Source organism: Salmo salar, chromosome 23 (assembly GCF_965601325.2).
Source record: "Salmo salar chromosome 23, fSalSal1, whole genome shotgun sequence".
Taxonomy (NCBI): domain Eukaryota; kingdom Metazoa; phylum Chordata; class Actinopteri; order Salmoniformes; family Salmonidae; genus Salmo; species Salmo salar.
This window is the reverse complement of record NC_138313.1, coordinates 14564845-14586538: the sequence shown is the minus strand read 5'-3', so window position 1 is coordinate 14586538 and position 21694 is coordinate 14564845. Positions and strand designations below refer to the sequence as shown.

Below are 21694 nucleotides of genomic sequence, written 5' to 3'. Positions count from 1 at the left end.
TAATACAGTGTGACCACAGGCACGTTAGTTAAAGGACAAGCTTGACTTCTCTCACTTTACCCAGAAGATGTGAAGATCTCTGTCTGCCTCTCTCTTTTCTACTCTCTCTATGAAGAGTCCATTTTCATCTACAGCCAGAGTGCGAATTACGGGGGACCCAGGGCAGTCTCAGACCCCCTAAATTCAAAAAAGTCAAACATTGGGTATCTCTAAATAATGCTAATTTAACCATTCTCCTATTTGTTTAAAATGCAACTTGTACTGCTACAGTGGTAAACATTAATACAATGTTTACACCCCCACCTCTGTTTCATGTTAAAAAAAAAGATATCAATGTCGTTGCACTTGTCACCCCGGGACAGTCCCGAATCTCAGCACCTTTTCAGGTGTTATACTCAGGTAGCCTACTTTTTGAATTGATTTGTTTGACAATATGATGAAAACATCATGACTGGTTAAATTAAAAGGTAATAACAAAAAAATACAGTTAAATGACGTGTCTTTACTATTAGGCCCATAGAACCTGTGTATTTGCAAGGTCCTGTGAAAAAAAATAGAGACCCCAAAACGGCATGATTCTCTCTCTCGCACTCGCTCTCTCACTTCTTCTCAATTCAAAGCTTATTTTGGATATTTACAATATGAAAAAAAATGAGAATCAAAATTGTCAATGGGACAACAGTAACAACAATAACCAAGGTTAAAAAAAACCATACATTGATCAATAAAAATAAGCATACAGTAGAGTACATGTGCAGAGTACTTCTCTCTCTCACTTCTTCTCTCTCTCTCTCTCTCTCTCACTTCTTCTCTCTCTCTCTCGCTCTCTCGCTTCTTCTCTCTCGCTCGCTCTCTCGCTTCTTCTCTCTCGCTTCCTCGCTCTCTCGCTTCTTCTCTCTCGCTTCTTTCTCTCTTTCTCGCTTCTTCTCTCTCTCGCTCTCTCACTTCTTCGCTCTCTCGCTTCTTCTCTCTCTCGCTCTCTCGCTTCTTCTCTCTCTATCGTTCTCTCGCTTCTTCTCTCTCTCTCTCGCTTCTTCTCTCTCGCTCTCTCTCTCTCTCGCTCTCTCGCTTTTTCTCTCGCTCTCTCGCTTTTTCTCTCTCGCTTCTTCTCTCTCTTCTTCTCTCTCTCTCGCTTCTTCTCTCACTCTCTCTCTCTTTCGCTTCTTCTCTCACTCGCTTCTGCTCTCTCGCTTCTCTCTCTTTCTCTCTCTCTGTCTCTTTCTCTGGCTCTCTCGCTTCTTCTCTCTCTCGCTCTCTCGCTTCTTCTCTCTCTCGCTCTCTTGCTTATTCTCTCTCTCGCTTTCTCGCTTTTTCTCTCTCTCTCTCGCTCTCTCGCTTTTTCTCTCTCACTCTCGCTTTTTCTCTCTCGCTTCTTCTCTCTCTCTCTCTCGCTAGCTTCTTCTCTCTCTCTCTCTCTCTCTCTCGCTTCTTCTCTCACTCGCTCTCTCTCTCTCGCTTCTTCTCTCACTCGCTTCTGCTCTCTCGCTTCTTCTCTCTCTTTCTCTCTCTCTGTCTCTTTCTCTGACTCTCTCGCTTCTTCTTTTTCTCTCTGGCTCTCTCGCTTCTTCTTTCTCTCTCTGTGTGTGTGTCTCTCTCTCTCTCTCTCTCTGTCATATCAGGACCCTTTGAGAATGTGCTGTTTTCACCCAGAGGAGTTCTCTTTCCTCTGGCCTCTATCTGGTGTTTCTGCACTGGTGTACTGGATACCCACGCAAAAAGTAATTCATAAACTTTTTTAATTTCCGTATGCGCCAGGAAGTGTTTGATTCTTTAGGCTTTAAACAGTTCCTTATCTCTGGTATATATTGGCATGCATTATTCAAGACTAAGTTTAAATTGTGTGTAGCACAATGTCTCGGGAAAGACTGTCTGGCTTGGCAATATTCAGTATAGAAAACAGTGGGAGCCGCAACCTGGACCTAGTCTCCTGAGGACTTCAGGGGAGTCTCTCAAGTTAGATTTAATTGAATTGAATTTACCTTGAATAATGCATCCCATTTGTGTAGGCTATTAGCCAGACAAAATTTGCTGAGTTCAACAATAAATAGTGGCTGAATTTATCCTCAGACTACTTTTTTCCTCATTGTTAGGCTATTTGATGTGTGTTTTATTTGTTTTGTTCATAAATAGCAGCTAAATAGTAAAAAGTAAAAGTTGCCAATGGTACATCACCTAGATTTGAAGTCAACAGAGGAGTGAGGCAAGGTTGCCCAAATAGTCCATTCTCCAGCCCTTCACGTAATTACAACTTTTTCAAAGATCTCAGGTTCAAATCTGAATTTGAAAAAGTGTGACATTTTTAGCATCGACAGGTACTGATATCACTGAAGCTTGCAGTATTCCAGTCAAAGGCACAGTGACTTATTTAGGGATACAAATTACAAAAGAAAAGGAGAGAATGAAGAACCTTTAATTTTTCCTCAGTTGTCTCAGCTATAGAAAAATAAGTTCAACTCATGGTTAGGCAGAGATTTGTCCATTCAAGGAAGAGTTTTGGTGACTAAGGCTGAAGTCTTGTCTAGAGCCTCTTATGTGTTATTTTGTCTTGACAGTCCAAAATCTATTTGCTCCCTATTAGATAAGATACGGTTTAACTATATATGGAAAAATAAACCTCAATGTGAAAAAATTATGTTCTTACAAACACTGTGTGAGAGCGGTCTTACTGTTTTGGACTTCACTGTTTTTAACCAAGTCTTAATTCCAGGTTGTAAGGCAACAAAATACAAAAAATGCCAAGGGGGGTGAATACCTTCGCAAGCCACTGTAGTTTTGTGAAATGTCAGGCTTAACATAAGAATATGACCACCAAATAGGCCTGTTAATCAACATGTATCCATTAGCTAAAGAAAAGCTATACATGCCCTGGCACTAAAGAAAGCGTATCATCAATTCAATAGATATGCCCCTGCATAGACATTTCACAATTTCAGCACCATAGACCACACCATAGACAGTGATTGGTAGTCTACACTTTGTGGAGGGGGGAGAGGGGTGGAGGGCTCGAACTCCATCTTTGCGGGGGTCCAGAGTAACTGTGTTACGCCAGTGTGTCTCTGGTGTCAGGTAATGGAACGTTTGCATAACTCATTACTAGCGCAGATCAGCCTGGCACCTACTTGGCTTGCTGCTTGACACAGTCAGAACTCAGAGCACAAACAGATGCACCCTGTGCAGATGCACATACAGGAAATCGTATACCCACACACATAGAAACAGGTGTCTCTACAGCTTACTATGTATGTAGTCTTGCAGTATCTCATGCAATAAGTTATAATGATTGCAAACTGTGCCAGTTGTGTTTCGTGTGTGTGTGAAAGTGAGTGTGTTTAGTAGCTCTTGCCTGTGGTCTATCCGTACAGTGAGGGAAAAAAGTATTTAATCCCCTGCTGATTTTGTACATTTGCCCACTGACAAAGAAATGATCAGTCTATAATTATAATGGTAGGTTTATTTGAACAGTGAGAGACAGAATAACAACAACAAAAATCCAGAAAAACACATGTCAAAAATGTTATAAATTGATTTGCATTTTTAATGAGAGAAATAAGTATTGGACCCCCTCTCAATCAGAAAGATTTCTGGCTCCCAGGTGTCTTTTATACAGGTAACGAGCTGAGATTAGGAGCACACTCTTAATGGGAGTGCTCCTAATCTCAGTTTGTTACCTGTATAAAAGACACCTGTCCACAGAAGCAATCAATCAATCAGATTCCAAACTCTCCACCATGGCCAAGACCAAAGAGCTCTCCAAGGATGTCAGGGACAAGATTGTAGACCTACACAAGGCTGGAATGGGCTACAAGACCATCGCCAAGCAGCTTGGTGAGAAGGTGACAACAGTTGGTGCGATTATTCGCAAATGGAAGAAACACAAAATAACTGTCAATCTCCCTCGGCCTGGGGCTCCGTGCAAGATCATACTTCGTGGAGTTGCAATGATCATGAGAACGGTGAGGAATCAGCCCAGAGGATCTTGTCAATGATCTCAAGGCAGCTGGGACCATTGTCACCAAGAAAACAATTGGTAACACATTACTCCATGAAGGACTGAAATCCTGCAGCGCCCGCAAGGTCCCCCTGCTCAAGAAAGCACATATACATGCCCGTCTGAAGTTTGCCAATTTTTATTTTTTATTTTATTTTACCTTTATTTATACAGGTTTATTCTCATTGAGATAAATATCTCTTTTCCAAGAGAGACCTGGTCCAATAGCAGCAAGGGAAACAACGTTTCAGACAAACCAAATTACATACACTCACACAACATTAAACAAAACTATAAACACACATACAGCACAAAAAAAACATATGACATTTAAAAACACAAACATCTTGACTAAAAACAGCTGGCCTAAAAACAATTACACTCTTCTATAATATATACATCAATCAAGTGTTTGAACTCCGCCAACGAAACTAGATCATCACATTTTAAAATGTTCAAAAGACAATTCCAGGACCACGGTGCTAAGTAACTGAAACTATTTCTACCATGACCTGTTCTAATTTTTGGTACTGTTAGAAGCAAATCAGAATGGGACTGTAATTGATACTTATTTACTGACCTAACTAAAAAAGAACAGAGATAAAATGGAATTTTACCCAATATGGCCTTATAAATCAGTGTATACCAGTGTTTAAGCCTACGCAAGGTCAATGAGGACCAGCCAACAGCGCTGTAGAGATCACAATGATTTGTTAGACATTTCTGATTTGTAATGAACCTGAGGGCTGCATGATACACTGAATCAAGTGCTCTCAGGGTAGTGGCTGAGGCCTGCATATATATAACATCACTAAAATCTAAAACCGACAGTAATGTACATCGTACCAGCTCCTTCCTGGCCTCAAAAGAAAAACAAGCCTTATGCCGGTAATAAAATCCTATTTTCAGCTTGAGCTTCCTTATCAAGTTCTCTACATGCACAGTGAAGCTCAGCTTATCATCAACCCACACACCCAAATATTTGTACACTTTAACTTGCTCTATATTATGTCCAGCCAATGTAGCAATGACAGGATTTGTAACATGCCTGGCATTTGAAAATACCATGCATTTTGTTTTACCCGAATTTAGAATGAGCTTTAAATCATACAGATTCTGTTGTATGATGTTAAATGCTCTTGGGCATTTTCAAAAGCTAAAGATAAACTACTACCACTTGAATAAAGAACAGTATCATCTGCATAAAAATGAACATCCGCTGTTTCAATAAGATCCCCAATGTTGTTGATATACAAAATGAACAACAGTGGGCCCAAAATAGAACCTTGAGGAACACCTGAGCACACCTCTATGGACTCAGATTTGCAACCATCCGCCATTACACATTGTGTACAATTTGATGGGTAATTTATAAACCATGACCAGTAATTCCACAACATTTTAACCTTTGCACTAACACAGCATGGTCCACGGTGTCAAAAGCCTTCGACGAATCAATAAAAACAGACACACAATGTAACTTCTTATCAAGAGCACAGTGGATGTCATTTAAAACCTTCAATGTTGCTGAAACAGTGCTGTGGCCAGACCTAAAACCTGATTGCATTCCATTTAAGATATTGTTTTCTTGGAAGTAGATCTTTAGCTGCCTACTAACTAAGGACTCCAGTACCTTTGATAGTACAGACAATTTTGAAATGGGTTGATAGTTGTCAAGTAGCGAGGGATCTCCACCTTTCAGGAGAGGCAGTACAAAAGCAGATTTCCATAACTTGGGGATTTCCTTAACATCAAGCGTAAGGTTAAAAATACATGTTAAGGGGGGAGCAATGATGTCAGCGGCTAGGTGTAGGAGGCGGGGGTCTAGTTCATCAGGGCCAGGGGATTTTTTAAAATCAATTTCTTTCAGGGCCTTACACACTTCTGAAACAGAGAAGGATGAAAAGGAAAACGTGGTGAAGGAGTGCACAGGGGTGTCAGGTAAATTTATAGGGGGCTCAATTATACCTTTGACCTTTTGAAATAAACTACCTGCATCTAAAAAATGCTGGTTCAAGGCTTTCAGAATGGAGGTTCTCTCAGTTACAATCTGAGTGTTGACCAACAATTGTTTAGGAAGCTGTGTATCTTTTCTGCACTCCAAACCTTTCACTACTTGCCAAAATTTGGATGGATTATTTACATTTTGTGAAGTAGATTTCAGGTAGTGGTCTGCTTTCAATTTACGAATCATAGCCACACCCATATTTTGAAGACGTTTAAAAGCCATCCAATCATCTGCCAAACCAGTCCCTCTTGCTTTAGCCCACATAGCATTTCGTTCCCTTATGATTTTTGTAAGTTCCTTAGTAAACCAAGGGTTCTCTCTGCCCTTAATCCTGAATTTTTTTAAAGGGGCATGCCTATTGCATACATCCTGGAATGCGTTGTGGAAGTAAGAAAATGCTAGTTCAACATCAGGGATTAATTCCATTCTTTTCCATTCAATGCTAGATACATCATGTAAAAAACCTTGAATATTAAACCGCTTCCAGTTTCTTTTCATAATGACACGTGGAGAATGCTTAGGAATTTTACCATCTCTCACACAGGCAATAGCACAGTGATCACTTATGTCATTTGCAAAAATACCAGAAGCATTAAAACGATGAGGAGTATTGGTTAAGATCAAATCAATCAAAGACGATTTCAGAGGATATTTTATATTCAACCTAGTTACAGTGTTGACAATCTGAGTAAGATTGTAGGTATTGCACATCATTTTAAGTTGATCAAAGCTAGATGTTAGCCAGTCCTGATTCAGATCACTCATCAGGACAAACTCAGAATTGACATTCTGTGATAACAATTTGAAAATACAATCCAGAGAGCCAACAGTAGCAGATGGAGGTCTATAACAGCAAGATTCTATTCCATTCTATAATATTTAAAGATGAGCCAAGGTTTAGGTTCAAAGACAGATATTCAAATTGCTTAGGTTTAGTAACAGAAGTTAGAATGACCACATGAACCAATGAACATCTGAATGATTCAGAGGACAACTGGGTGAAAGTGTTGTGGTCAGATGAGATCAAAATGGAGCTCTTTGGCATCAACTCAACTCGACGTGTTTGGAGGAGGAGGAATGCTGCCTATGACCCCAAGAACACCATCCCCACCGTCAAACATGGAGGTGGAAACATTATGCTTTGGGGGTGTTTTTCTGCTAAGGGGACAGGACAACTTCCCCGCATCAAAGGGACGATGGACGGGGCCATGTACCGTCAAATCTTGGGTGAGAACCTCCTTCCCTCGGCCAGGGCATTGAAAATGTGTCGTGGATGGGTATTCCAGCATGACAATGCCAAGGCAATGCCAAAACACACGGCCAAGGCAACAAAGGAGTGGCTCAAGAAGAAGCACATTAAGGTCCTGGAGTGGCCTAGTCAGTCTCCAGACCTTAATCCCATAGAAAATCTGTGGAGGGAGCTGAAGGTTCGAGTTGCCAAACGTCAGCCTCGAAACCTTTATGACTTGGAGAAGATCTGCAAAGAGGAGTGGGACAAAATCCCTCCTGAGATGTGTGCAAACCTGGTGGCCAACTACAAGAAACGTCTGACCTCTGTGATTGCCAACAAGGGTTTTGCCATTTCTTTGTCAGTGGGCAAACGTACAAAATCAGCAGGGGATCAAATACTTTTTTCCCTCACTGTATGTGTGTGTGTGTGTGTCTCCCCAACAACCCGGAGTCATGTGACCAGCCCAGCCGCATCCCATGTCTCCCTAAGGCCAATGATAGCGAGATGGGAAGGGAGGGATGGAGGAGGGGTAAACATACCGAGTGAGTGTGAAGGGGAGAGAGATTGTGGGAGAAGTAGAAGCTAGGGAGACATTTTGAGGGTTTCGAGGGAGGGAAGTGAAGGAGGGAAGGTGTGTGTCAAAGGGGCAGAAGAGTGTCTATTTCTTACATCACCCATGTAGCACTGAACAAAGAGGAGGGATAATGGGAAGAGGAAGAGCAGGGAGAGAGGGAGGAGAGAAAAGGGTTGAATTGAGCTTTTGACTGACACACGATCACAGCAGGTAGTTAAAGAGCTATTCTACTGCAGTCCCACTTTATGGGCTGTCAGCGCGTTGGGCTTTTAAAGACTGAGATAGACGGATAGATTTGAAAGAGACAGACCGATAGATAGAGACAGAGAGAATTCAGAGGATAAGGATATACAAGTAGACATCAGTGAACATGGACAAGCGATCCAACTGGGAAAAAAACTGGTTGAATCAATGTGGTTTCAACGTCATTTCAACCTAAAAATTCAATGTGATGACATTGAATCAACGTGGAAAACTGATTGGAATTTCAAAAAGTCATTAATGCAAGGGCATTTATTTAAAAAAAAATGTTTACCCCCAGTGTTTTACGTAAATCCAATGACATGGTGACATTTTTTGTTGATTTCACATTTAAATTCAACCAAATGTAAATCAAAGTTAGATGTTGAACTGACGTCTGTACCCAGTGGGATGTTTGTATTCTATTCTTATTCAACCACTTGACTACAGATCCAACCCAACTATACCCCTCTGATGTATGATTAGTTAACAACATTTCCAGGGACACCAATGGATTACCATGTACTTAAACGATTCAGTCGGTGTGACTGGCCAGGCCAGTTCTGTAGCATCCTGGAGAGTTTGTGTGTCTCTCCTGATCTCTAGTGGTCGGGGAAGGAAGGACAGGAGTAACTAATTCTGTGTAACCCTCTCTGACTCCAGTTGGAGCGAAAGATGAGTGATGGTTCTTGACTAATCCAGCTAATTAGCTAATGTTTGATTGACACTTAAGATTTAATTACAGGTGAGAACCAGGATAGAGTATGCTGTCTTGCATTAGACTGTCCTTTGACGGTAGTTTGTAAAGTTAGGAATGTGCAGTACGTTTCTAAGTAATATCCTGTTATGAGTTTGGTATGTGTTTTGGTTTTTAAGTATCTCAAGTTTCACCAGGGGTAACTGGTAACTGGGTAACTGAGGATGGCTAGAGTTATTATTCTTTTAACACCCTGGCCTTCTCGGTGTGGCCTTGGTCTGTGTGTGTATGCACGTGTGTGTGTGTGCATGCATGTGTCGGGCCTAGGAGGAGAAGTCAGTCCCACTGCTCATACCACAGGGTCAGAAAGCACCGTTTACCCAGAATACTCGGCTCATGGGTACTTCTTTTCCGAACAGTTGTCTTGAAGGCATAAGCAAAGTTACATAATATAATCCTGGGAACCAGTAACTAGCAGGTAATTGTGTGTTTATGTTTGTGTGTTAATGTGTGTGTGTCCGCATGAGTGGCCAATTTAGTGTGTAGCCCGCAGCTCACAAAGCTGACATCACTAGCTACCTCTACATGGAAACAATCTCTCAACTAAATCAGAGGGTACAGGTCATTTAGACATTCAGAATGAAGAACGTGTCATATCTGGACGTCACTGACACAGTCCAGTCAGCATGACCATGAAAGGACATACCAATACATACTAGTAACAAACAGAGAAACATAAACAAGCCAGTGACACATAATGTCAGGCTTGAGAGACGGGTTGTGGGTTGAGGGTGCTAGTGTACAGGACATGTTAGGCTTGTGTGTGTGGGGTGTGTTTGTTTTTATTCTGACAATTTGTCCACTTTTACTGATGTCTCTCCTTCTCTACCGTCACATTCTAGACAAGTCATCTACCTGATAAATAATCTACAATGGCTATTAATGTATTGTTGCTAGTGGCTAAGCTATGCTACACTATCTCCTATATGTAACCCGAAACTGAGTGGCTATGCTAAGTGGCTATGCTAAGCTATCTCATACTGTGTAGTCTGAACCTTCTATGCAATGTAACAGATACCTTTATTTTAGCACGACTAGCTAGCAGGGCTTAATTCTATTCCTCTTCATCTGAGGCTATTATTGTAGCCTTGTGTTCAGGCTGAGGTATGCTCCCAGTCCCTCCTCCCATGTTGTGAACTCAGTCTATTACTGTGGGCTGACTGAGGGGATAGCTGATGGCGTATAGTGTTACAGGATGGTGTGCAGAATACAGATGATCTAGATTAAAATAAGCATTGTGTATTGACTTTGTCTCTTGGTCTTGATGAGTAACCCTGGTTTAGTTTCTGGTTTAGTTGATGAGTAACCCTGGTTTAGTTTCTCTGGCACTGTTTCCACATGCTAACATTTTAGCATTTGTGGCACAAATCCGATTCTAGTCATAAGACCGATATTACATTTTTTGTACATCATGTCCAAATCATCCAAAAGTATCTCAAATTGATTGTGAAGCTTAAGTCACTTTTAGATCATGTGAACATGATACGCGAAAAATGCTAATATCCCTCCCATGACTTAAAGTGGGATTTGTGCCACAAATGCTCAAACGTTAGCAATGCCAGGGAAACTAAACCAAAGCATTGATTACTGTCATACCTTGTCCATAGACTGCTTACAAACTAAGGAAACCAACATGTAATTTTGTAATTTGGGTGAACTATCCCTTTAAGTAAAGAAGTTGGAAACCTACTCTTGTCTGTTATTCATTTTTGTATTCACTCAGCAATTATCCTATTCGTCTCATCATAGTTGCTCATTGAAAACTTTTAATTTTTTTTATTTTTTATTTTATTTTACCTTTATTTATACAGGTTTATTCTCATTGAGATAAATATCTCTTTTCCAAGAGAGACCTGGTCCAATAGCAGCAAGGGAAACAACGTTTCAGACAAACCAAATTACATACACTCACACAACATTAAACAAAACTATAAACACACATACAGCACAAAAAAAACATATGACATTTAAAAACACAAACATCTTGACTAAAAACAGCTGGCCTAAAAACAATTACACTCTTCTATAATATATACATCAATCAAGTGTTTGAACTCCGCCAACGAAACTAGATCATCACATTTTAAAATGTTCAAAAGACAATTCCAGGACCACGGTGCTAAGTAACTGAAACTATTTCTACCATGACCTGTTCTAATTTTTGGTACTGTTAGAAGCAAATCAGAATGGGACTGTAATTGATACTTATTTACTGACCTAACTAAAAAAGAACAGAGATAAAATGGAATTTTACCCAATATGGCCTTATAAATCAGTGTATACCAGTGTTTAAGCCTACGCAAGGTCAATGAGGACCAGCCAACAGCGCTGTAGAGATCACAATGATTTGTTAGACATTTCTGATTTGTAATGAACCTGAGGGCTGCATGATACACTGAATCAAGTGCTCTCAGGGTAGTGGCTGAGGCCTGCATATATATAACATCACTAAAATCTAAAACCGACAGTAATGTACATCGTACCAGCTCCTTCCTGGCCTCAAAAGAAAAACAAGCCTTATGCCGGTAATAAAATCCTATTTTCAGCTTGAGCTTCCTTATCAAGTTCTCTACATGCACAGTGAAGCTCAGCTTATCATCAACCCACACACCCAAATATTTGTACACTTTAACTTGCTCTATATTATGTCCAGCCAATGTAGCAATGACAGGATTTGTAACATGCCTGGCATTTGAAAATACCATGCATTTTGTTTTACCCGAATTTAGAATGAGCTTTAAATCATACAGATTCTGTTGTATGATGTTAAATGCTCTTGGGCATTTTCAAAAGCTAAAGATAAACTACTACCACTTGAATAAAGAACAGTATCATCTGCATAAAAATGAACATCCGCTGTTTCAATAAGATCCCCAATGTTGTTGATATACAAAATGAACAACAGTGGGCCCAAAATAGAACCTTGAGGAACACCTGAGCACACCTCTATGGACTCAGATTTGCAACCATCCGCCATTACACATTGTGTACAATTTGATGGGTAATTTATAAACCATGACCAGTAATTCCACAACATTTTAACCTTTGCACTAACACAGCATGGTCCACGGTGTCAAAAGCCTTCGACGAATCAATAAAAACAGACACACAATGTAACTTCTTATCAAGAGCACAGTGGATGTCATTTAAAACCTTCAATGTTGCTGAAACAGTGCTGTGGCCAGACCTAAAACCTGATTGCATTCCATTTAAGATATTGTTTTCTTGGAAGTAGATCTTTAGCTGCCTACTAACTAAGGACTCCAGTACCTTTGATAGTACAGACAATTTTGAAATGGGTTGATAGTTGTCAAGTAGCGAGGGATCTCCACCTTTCAGGAGAGGCAGTACAAAAGCAGATTTCCATAACTTGGGGATTTCCTTAACATCAAGCGTAAGGTTAAAAATACATGTTAAGGGGGGAGCAATGATGTCAGCGGCTAGGTGTAGGAGGCGGGGGTCTAGTTCATCAGGGCCAGGGGATTTTTTAAAATCAATTTCTTTCAGGGCCTTACACACTTCTGAAACAGAGAAGGATGAAAAGGAAAACGTGGTGAAGGAGTGCACAGGGGTGTCAGGTAAATTTATAGGGGGCTCAATTATACCTTTGACCTTTTGAAATAAACTACCTGCATCTAAAAAATGCTGGTTCAAGGCTTTCAGAATGGAGGTTCTCTCAGTTACAATCTGAGTGTTGACCAACAATTGTTTAGGAAGCTGTGTATCTTTTCTGCACTCCAAACCTTTCACTACTTGCCAAAATTTGGATGGATTATTTACATTTTGTGAAGTAGATTTCAGGTAGTGGTCTGCTTTCAATTTACGAATCATAGCCACACCCATATTTTGAAGACGTTTAAAAGCCATCCAATCATCTGCCAAACCAGTCCCTCTTGCTTTAGCCCACATAGCATTTCGTTCCCTTATGATTTTTGTAAGTTCCTTAGTAAACCAAGGGTTCTCTCTGCCCTTAATCCTGAATTTTTTTAAAGGGGCATGCCTATTGCATACATCCTGGAATGCGTTGTGGAAGTAAGAAAATGCTAGTTCAACATCAGGGATTAATTCCATTCTTTTCCATTCAATGCTAGATACATCATGTAAAAAACCTTGAATATTAAACCGCTTCCAGTTTCTTTTCATAATGACACGTGGAGAATGCTTAGGAATTTTACCATCTCTCACACAGGCAATAGCACAGTGATCACTTATGTCATTTGCAAAAATACCAGAAGCATTAAAACGATGAGGAGTATTGGTTAAGATCAAATCAATCAAAGACGATTTCAGAGGATATTTTATATTCAACCTAGTTACAGTGTTGACAATCTGAGTAAGATTGTAGGTATTGCACATCATTTTAAGTTGATCAAAGCTAGATGTTAGCCAGTCCTGATTCAGATCACTCATCAGGACAAACTCAGAATTGACATTCTGTGATAACAATTTGAAAATACAATCCAGAGAGCCAACAGTAGCAGATGGAGGTCTATAACAGCAAGATTCTATTCCATTCTATAATATTTAAAGATGAGCCAAGGTTTAGGTTCAAAGACAGATATTCAAATTGCTTAGGTTTAGTAACAGAAGTTAGAATGACCACATGAACCAATGAACATCTGAATGATTCAGAGGACAACTGGGTGAAAGTGTTGTGGTCAGATGAGATCAAAATGGAGCTCTTTGGCATCAACTCAACTCGACGTGTTTGGAGGAGGAGGAATGCTGCCTATGACCCCAAGAACACCATCCCCACCGTCAAACATGGAGGTGGAAACATTATGCTTTGGGGGTGTTTTTCTGCTAAGGGGACAGGACAACTTCCCCGCATCAAAGGGACGATGGACGGGGCCATGTACCGTCAAATCTTGGGTGAGAACCTCCTTCCCTCGGCCAGGGCATTGAAAATGTGTCGTGGATGGGTATTCCAGCATGACAATGCCAAGGCAATGCCAAAACACACGGCCAAGGCAACAAAGGAGTGGCTCAAGAAGAAGCACATTAAGGTCCTGGAGTGGCCTAGTCAGTCTCCAGACCTTAATCCCATAGAAAATCTGTGGAGGGAGCTGAAGGTTCGAGTTGCCAAACGTCAGCCTCGAAACCTTTATGACTTGGAGAAGATCTGCAAAGAGGAGTGGGACAAAATCCCTCCTGAGATGTGTGCAAACCTGGTGGCCAACTACAAGAAACGTCTGACCTCTGTGATTGCCAACAAGGGTTTTGCCATTTCTTTGTCAGTGGGCAAACGTACAAAATCAGCAGGGGATCAAATACTTTTTTCCCTCACTGTATGTGTGTGTGTGTGTGTCTCCCCAACAACCCGGAGTCATGTGACCAGCCCAGCCGCATCCCATGTCTCCCTAAGGCCAATGATAGCGAGATGGGAAGGGAGGGATGGAGGAGGGGTAAACATACCGAGTGAGTGTGAAGGGGAGAGAGATTGTGGGAGAAGTAGAAGCTAGGGAGACATTTTGAGGGTTTCGAGGGAGGGAAGTGAAGGAGGGAAGGTGTGTGTCAAAGGGGCAGAAGAGTGTCTATTTCTTACATCACCCATGTAGCACTGAACAAAGAGGAGGGATAATGGGAAGAGGAAGAGCAGGGAGAGAGGGAGGAGAGAAAAGGGTTGAATTGAGCTTTTGACTGACACACGATCACAGCAGGTAGTTAAAGAGCTATTCTACTGCAGTCCCACTTTATGGGCTGTCAGCGCGTTGGGCTTTTAAAGACTGAGATAGACGGATAGATTTGAAAGAGACAGACCGATAGATAGAGACAGAGAGAATTCAGAGGATAAGGATATACAAGTAGACATCAGTGAACATGGACAAGCGATCCAACTGGGAAAAAAACTGGTTGAATCAATGTGGTTTCAACGTCATTTCAACCTAAAAATTCAATGTGATGACATTGAATCAACGTGGAAAACTGATTGGAATTTCAAAAAGTCATTAATGCAAGGGCATTTATTTAAAAAAAAATGTTTACCCCCAGTGTTTTACGTAAATCCAATGACATGGTGACATTTTTTGTTGATTTCACATTTAAATTCAACCAAATGTAAATCAAAGTTAGATGTTGAACTGACGTCTGTACCCAGTGGGATGTTTGTATTCTATTCTTATTCAACCACTTGACTACAGATCCAACCCAACTATACCCCTCTGATGTATGATTAGTTAACAACATTTCCAGGGACACCAATGGATTACCATGTACTTAAACGATTCAGTCGGTGTGACTGGCCAGGCCAGTTCTGTAGCATCCTGGAGAGTTTGTGTGTCTCTCCTGATCTCTAGTGGTCGGGGAAGGAAGGACAGGAGTAACTAATTCTGTGTAACCCTCTCTGACTCCAGTTGGAGCGAAAGATGAGTGATGGTTCTTGACTAATCCAGCTAATTAGCTAATGTTTGATTGACACTTAAGATTTAATTACAGGTGAGAACCAGGATAGAGTATGCTGTCTTGCATTAGACTGTCCTTTGACGGTAGTTTGTAAAGTTAGGAATGTGCAGTACGTTTCTAAGTAATATCCTGTTATGAGTTTGGTATGTGTTTTGGTTTTTAAGTATCTCAAGTTTCACCAGGGGTAACTGGTAACTGGGTAACTGAGGATGGCTAGAGTTATTATTCTTTTAACACCCTGGCCTTCTCGGTGTGGCCTTGGTCTGTGTGTGTATGCACGTGTGTGTGTGTGCATGCATGTGTCGGGCCTAGGAGGAGAAGTCAGTCCCACTGCTCATACCACAGGGTCAGAAAGCACCGTTTACCCAGAATACTCGGCTCATGGGTACTTCTTTTCCGAACAGTTGTCTTGAAGGCATAAGCAAAGTTACATAATATAATCCTGGGAACCAGTAACTAGCAGGTAATTGTGTGTTTATGTTTGTGTGTTAATGTGTGTGTGTCCGCATGAGTGGCCAATTTAGTGTGTAGCCCGCAGCTCACAAAGCTGACATCACTAGCTACCTCTACATGGAAACAATCTCTCAACTAAATCAGAGGGTACAGGTCATTTAGACATTCAGAATGAAGAACGTGTCATATCTGGACGTCACTGACACAGTCCAGTCAGCATGACCATGAAAGGACATACCAATACATACTAGTAACAAACAGAGAAACATAAACAAGCCAGTGACACATAATGTCAGGCTTGAGAGACGGGTTGTGGGTTGAGGGTGCTAGTGTACAGGACATGTTAGGCTTGTGTGTGTGGGGTGTGTTTGTTTTTATTCTGACAATTTGTCCACTTTTACTGATGTCTCTCCTTCTCTACCGTCACATTCTAGACAAGTCATCTACCTGATAAATAATCTACAATGGCTATTAATGTATTGTTGCTAGTGGCTAAGCTATGCTACACTATCTCCTATATGTAACCCGAAACTGAGTGGCTATGCTAAGTGGCTATGCTAAGCTATCTCATACTGTGTAGTCTGAACCTTCTATGCAATGTAACAGATACCTTTATTTTAGCACGACTAGCTAGCAGGGCTTAATTCTATTCCTCTTCATCTGAGGCTATTATTGTAGCCTTGTGTTCAGGCTGAGGTATGCTCCCAGTCCCTCCTCCCATGTTGTGAACTCAGTCTATTACTGTGGGCTGACTGAGGGGATAGCTGATGGCGTATAGTGTTACAGGATGGTGTGCAGAATACAGATGATCTAGATTAAAATAAGCATTGTGTATTGACTTTGTCTCTTGGTCTTGATGAGTAACCCTGGTTTAGTTTCTGGTTTAGTTGATGAGTAACCCTGGTTTAGTTTCTCTGGCACTGTTTCCACATGCTAACATTTTAGCATTTGTGGCACAAATCCGATTCTAGTCATAAGACCGATATTACATTTTTTGTACATCATGTCCAAATCATCCAAAAGTATCTCAAATTGATTGTGAAGCTTAAGTCACTTTTAGATCATGTGAACATGATACGCGAAAAATGCTAATATCCCTCCCATGACTTAAAGTGGGATTTGTGCCACAAATGCTCAAACGTTAGCAATGCCAGGGAAACTAAACCAAAGCATTGATTACTGTCATACCTTGTCCATAGACTGCTTACAAACTAAGGAAACCAACATGTAATTTTGTAATTTGGGTGAACTATCCCTTTAAGTAAAGAAGTTGGAAACCTACTCTTGTCTGTTATTCATTTTTGTATTCACTCAGCAATTATCCTATTCGTCTCATCATAGTTGCTCATTGAAAACTTTTAATGTCAATTAGGCCTCGAGACTTACATTTTTATTTTAGTGCAGCGCTCATCCAGAGCGACTTACATTAGTGAATACATACATTTCATAATTTTTTTCTGGTCCCCCGTGGGAATCGAACCCACAACCCTGGCGTTGCAAACACCATACTCTACCAACTGAGCCACACGGGAGGTAGGAAGATCAGTGGAAGGCAGGCTCTCCAGGGAAGATTTGACCCTGGAAATGACCGGTTGGCATTTGGAGAGGTTCAGAAATACTCCCGATGTGTAGTGTTTGTAACACAGGTTCAGAAGAGTTAATAGAGTCTTAGTGGCCTTGCATGCACTCCCACCTGTTACCGCATGCATTCAACACACACACACACACACACACACACACACACACATACAAACAATGTGAGAGCAACAACTTACACACCAACCAAGACATTAAATAATCAACTTCCTGTGATCAAACCAACGGGGTTCAAATGGTCTGAACTGTCCCTCGCTTTTTTCACTCTTCACTGCAGCGGCTGTTTGTATTTCTATTTTTTTTGTCTTTGGTTGTTGGCTGATTTGTTTTTTAGATGTGGCTTGTGTTTCAAAAGAACATTCTCAGGATAGTGACATCTGACTGGAAGCTTTTGAAGCATCTCAGATGTCACACAGATATCCCTTGCATCCCCCTCCGCACCCACCAGTGCTCAACCCCCAGCCTCTAGTGCCCATCACTAGCCACTCACCACTGTGAGGTTCTGACGTCAGATGCGGGCTGCACTGTATTTCGGAGGACACCCTCTACGCCCCATTCTATTCTTAAAACTCTACCTCTGTTGAGCTGTGTAGAAAAGAGGACATACTGGCACCTCTCTCTGTTCTCTGTCTCTCTTCACAGTCTCCTCTGACTGTATTTCTGTCTTTGGGAAATTATTTTAATTTCATTGTTCTTCATAAACAAGCTGGAACTGGACTTATTGGACTTTAATCCATTGTGAAGAGGGTACAGTGGTCGAACAGTCAATTGGTTGGACGATCTGACGGTTTTCTGTTTGGACTATAACCACGAAGAGAGTTTTCTGTGTTTGAGGAGAGCAGGGAAGAGATGAGCTAGCTGCTGAGTGAAAGAGTATCATCTTGTAATTAGTGGACTGGACTCTGAAAGAGGTGCTGGTTTAAGATAAGGAAAAGGAACGATCACCCTGGGTTCCCATTTAGAGTAAATACAGGACAAGGAGGGTTACATTTCATTTCAACCAACCATTGACTGTTGTTTAACCAAGGAAGGAACTTGCTTGTGTTTGAGAAGAGCAGGGAAGACCTACCGTAGCTGCTGTGTGTGAAGAACACAGGTGGTTACATTACGGTTTAACCAGCCATTGACCATGGTTGACCGCTCTGCTGCGGAACCCACCATGAGCTCCAGCCTGGTCAACTCTCTTGCCAAGGTGTACGACCCCAACCCTCTTCATGGTCAGAAACTGGCCGGAACAAAGCTGATACGTTCACCCACTGGACCTGACAAACAACCCCAGACACCGTCCTCACCCTCTTCCTCCTCCTCCTCTTCTCCGGTCATTGCTACATGGTGCGTTGAGACTGAAAGCCGCATGGACTCTCTAAGCAGCCAGATGGAGCGTCTGATTAACCTCCAGGAGACCGTCCTCACCCGGCTGGACGGACTGTCCCGGGACCTGGGGGGCGTGGGGAGGGAGGTGGCCTCTCTCCGGGCCGGGGCCTGGGGGTCGGCTGGAGGTCTGGGCCAGACCCAGGGTAAGACCCAGACCCAGGGGGTGGAGGTGGAGGGTCAGGCCCAGGAGGTGGCTGCGGCCTGTAGGGTGCTCCAGGGGGTGGTGCAGGAGGCCAGCCAGCGAGTGGAGCAGCAGGGGCAGAGGCTGGAGGGAGTGGAGAGGCTCGTGGAGGGCATGCATCAGGTCATCGGTTTCATCGGAGAGGTGGTGAAGAGCTCTATGCTGGCTGAGCTGCTGTTTAAAAAGCCTGGAGGCTGTAAGGGGGCTAAGGCCAAACAAGCCAGGAAGGTGAGTTTGTATGGGACACTACACATACCACACATGCCTTGAAGAAGGCATTAGCTGAAACGCATGCCAGTGTGTGGTGTATAAAGACATGTTGCTATGAAAGAAAATTAAAAGCTTAAATTGTAAATCATAATCAATTGAGTGCTGACCCTTTTTTTTCCATTTTTATATTGAAGCCAGGGCTCTGTATCTTAATATCAGGGCTGACACACACCATTGCTGGTCCTCTTTGTATCTTCATCAGAGGCTTTGCTAGGTTGTAGATGTATATGCTAGCTTGAATCACCACTCAAATCTTTGAATGTCCATATCCAACCCTGGTCATATCATCTACACAGCAATGGAGAGGACTATAGTGTCTGTGAAATGAGACAAATCATTTGTCTCTGAAAGGTAAGATTAGGGTTCCTCAACATTATGTGACCTAAATTCACACTGTCCAGTGAAGGAGTCTAGAAGTCATAGAGACTGAGCCAGACATTTATAGTGGAGAATTGTGTTAGTGGATAACTCTCTGAATGTGTGACATGACTTCTCATAATTCATCAGTCTACCAGTTGGACAGTTGGCTTTGTGGAGGCATCTCCACATATCCAGCATTACACTGTGCATGTCAGCCATGCTTAGTCATTTAACTATCCTTCAACCATTGTCTGGAGGGCGTTTGGAAGTCCTATTCTCAAGGCTGAGATAATATTGCCCCAACCTAGAACTAAAGGAATTTGGAGGCCTTGTGGGTTTTTTAGATGACTGGTGTCGATTTTATTCACTTTAGAAGCAGCCAACATATTTTGGGTTTAACAAATGTCGAACCGTATACCATGTGTGTCAGTTTTCTTTGTGCTTATGTATTCAGGCTATTTTCATATTTACATTGTGTTTATCGTTGTGTGTCTGTAAGTTTGTGTGAACTAAACAATACTGTACTCTGTGTGTGTGTGTGTGTGTGTGTGTGTGTGTGTGTGTGTGTGTGTGTGTGTGTGTGTGTGTGTGTGCGTGAGTGTGCGACACAGTGAGTCTGTGCGTGTGTGTGATGTGCGAAAGTGTGCGTGATGTGCACACATGAGTCTGTGTGTGTGTGTGTGTGTGTGTGTGTGTGTGTGTGCGTGATGTGCGAAAGTGTGCGTGATGTGCACACATGAGTCTGTGCGTGTGTGTGTGTGTGTGTGTGTGTGTGTGGGTGTACGTGTGTTGAGGTACCGGTATCATTTATACCTGCCTTCTGCTTATTCAGTAGCTCATGTAGGGACATGGCATGTACCACTGTAATGGATAGCAGCCGTTTTACGGGCTCCTGACCAATTCTGCTATTTTGTATTTTTTTTTGCATTGATCGTAACTTGCATAATGTTTCTGACACTGTTTACTATGACCGGAAAGAGCTTCTGGACATCAGAATAGCTATCATTAACCTCGATTTGGATGAAGATTTCTACTTCAACGAATCAGAAGCACAGGACATACTACTCACCCGGGACCAGGACTTAATCCCCAAGACTCGGAAGAGAAAAAGGCAGCGTAAGAGAGGCCGATGTGAAGGCACCCTGACGAAACTACATCGGCGAGTACATAAACTGCTTCCACCCTTCGTTCTATCCGTTCTATACACTCACTGTAGAACAAACTGGACATACTTCATTCAAGACTATTCTATCAACGGGACCTGAAGAACTGTAATATCCTATGTTTCTCAGAGTCATGGCTGAACAAGGACATGTTTAATATACTGTACATCTAGCTGTTTTTTCTATGCATCGGCAGGACAGAACAGCAGCGTCGGGTAAGCTCAAGGGGGGAGGTGTGTGTCTCTCTGTTAACAGCAGCTGGTGCACAATCTCTAATATTAAGGAAGTCTCGAGGTTCTGCTCGCCTGAGTTAGAATACCTCATGATAAGCTGTAGACCATACTTTTTACCAAGAGTTTTCATCTATATTTTTTGTAGCTGTCTATTCACCGCCCAAACCGATTATGGCACTAAAACCACATACAAGGAGTGGTATAGGGCCATAAGCAAACAAGAAAATGCTCATCCAGAGGTGCTCCTAGTGGCCGGTGATTTTAATGCAGGAAAACTGAAATCCGTCTTACTTAATTTCTACCAACATGTCACCTGTGCAACTAGAAGCAAAAAAACTCTAGCTCACCTTTACTCCACACACAGAAACACATACAAAGCTCTCCCTCGCACTCCATTTGGCAAATCTGACCATAACTCTATCTTCTTGATTCCTGCTTACAAGCAAAAACTCAAACAGGAAGTACTATGTTCCAAGATTGATCCAATGGCATTGAGGAGTTTACCACATCAGTCACCAGCTTCATTAAGAAGTGCATCGACGACGTTGTCCCCACAGTGACCGTAAGTACATATCCCAACCAGAAGTCATGGATTACAGGTAACATCAGCACCGAGTTAAAGGCTAGAGCTGACACTTTCAAGGAGTGGGACACTAATCCAGAAGCTTATAAGAAATCCTGCTACACACTCCGACAAACCATCAAGTAGACAGAGCGTCAATACTACACCGGCTCTGATGCTCGTCAGATGTGGCAGGGCTTGCAAACTATCACGAATTACAAATGCAAAGCCAGTCACGACCTGTCCAGTGACTTTAACCTACCAGATGAGCTAAATGCCTTCATGCTCGCTTTGAAGAAAGC

The 21694-nt window shown here is 42.0% G+C and overlaps 1 protein-coding gene across 2 annotated transcripts in view; it reads left to right on the top strand.

The window, feature by feature from the left end:
• The window catches only part of LOC106584199 (uncharacterized), a 42288-nt gene that overhangs the window by 5445 nt on the left and 15149 nt on the right, over nt 1–21694 (top strand). Inside the window, exon 1 of one of the 2 annotated variants that reach the window (XM_014169206.3) lies at nt 17802–19032. The exons of the other annotated variant lie outside the window; for it this stretch is intronic. Coding sequence (XP_014024681.2) covers nt 18379–19032 — 654 coding nt within the window. The 5' untranslated portion in view covers nt 17802–18378. Of the gene's footprint in view, nt 1–17801; nt 19033–21694 lie in introns of those variants that run through there. 2 annotated transcript variants of the gene reach the window in all.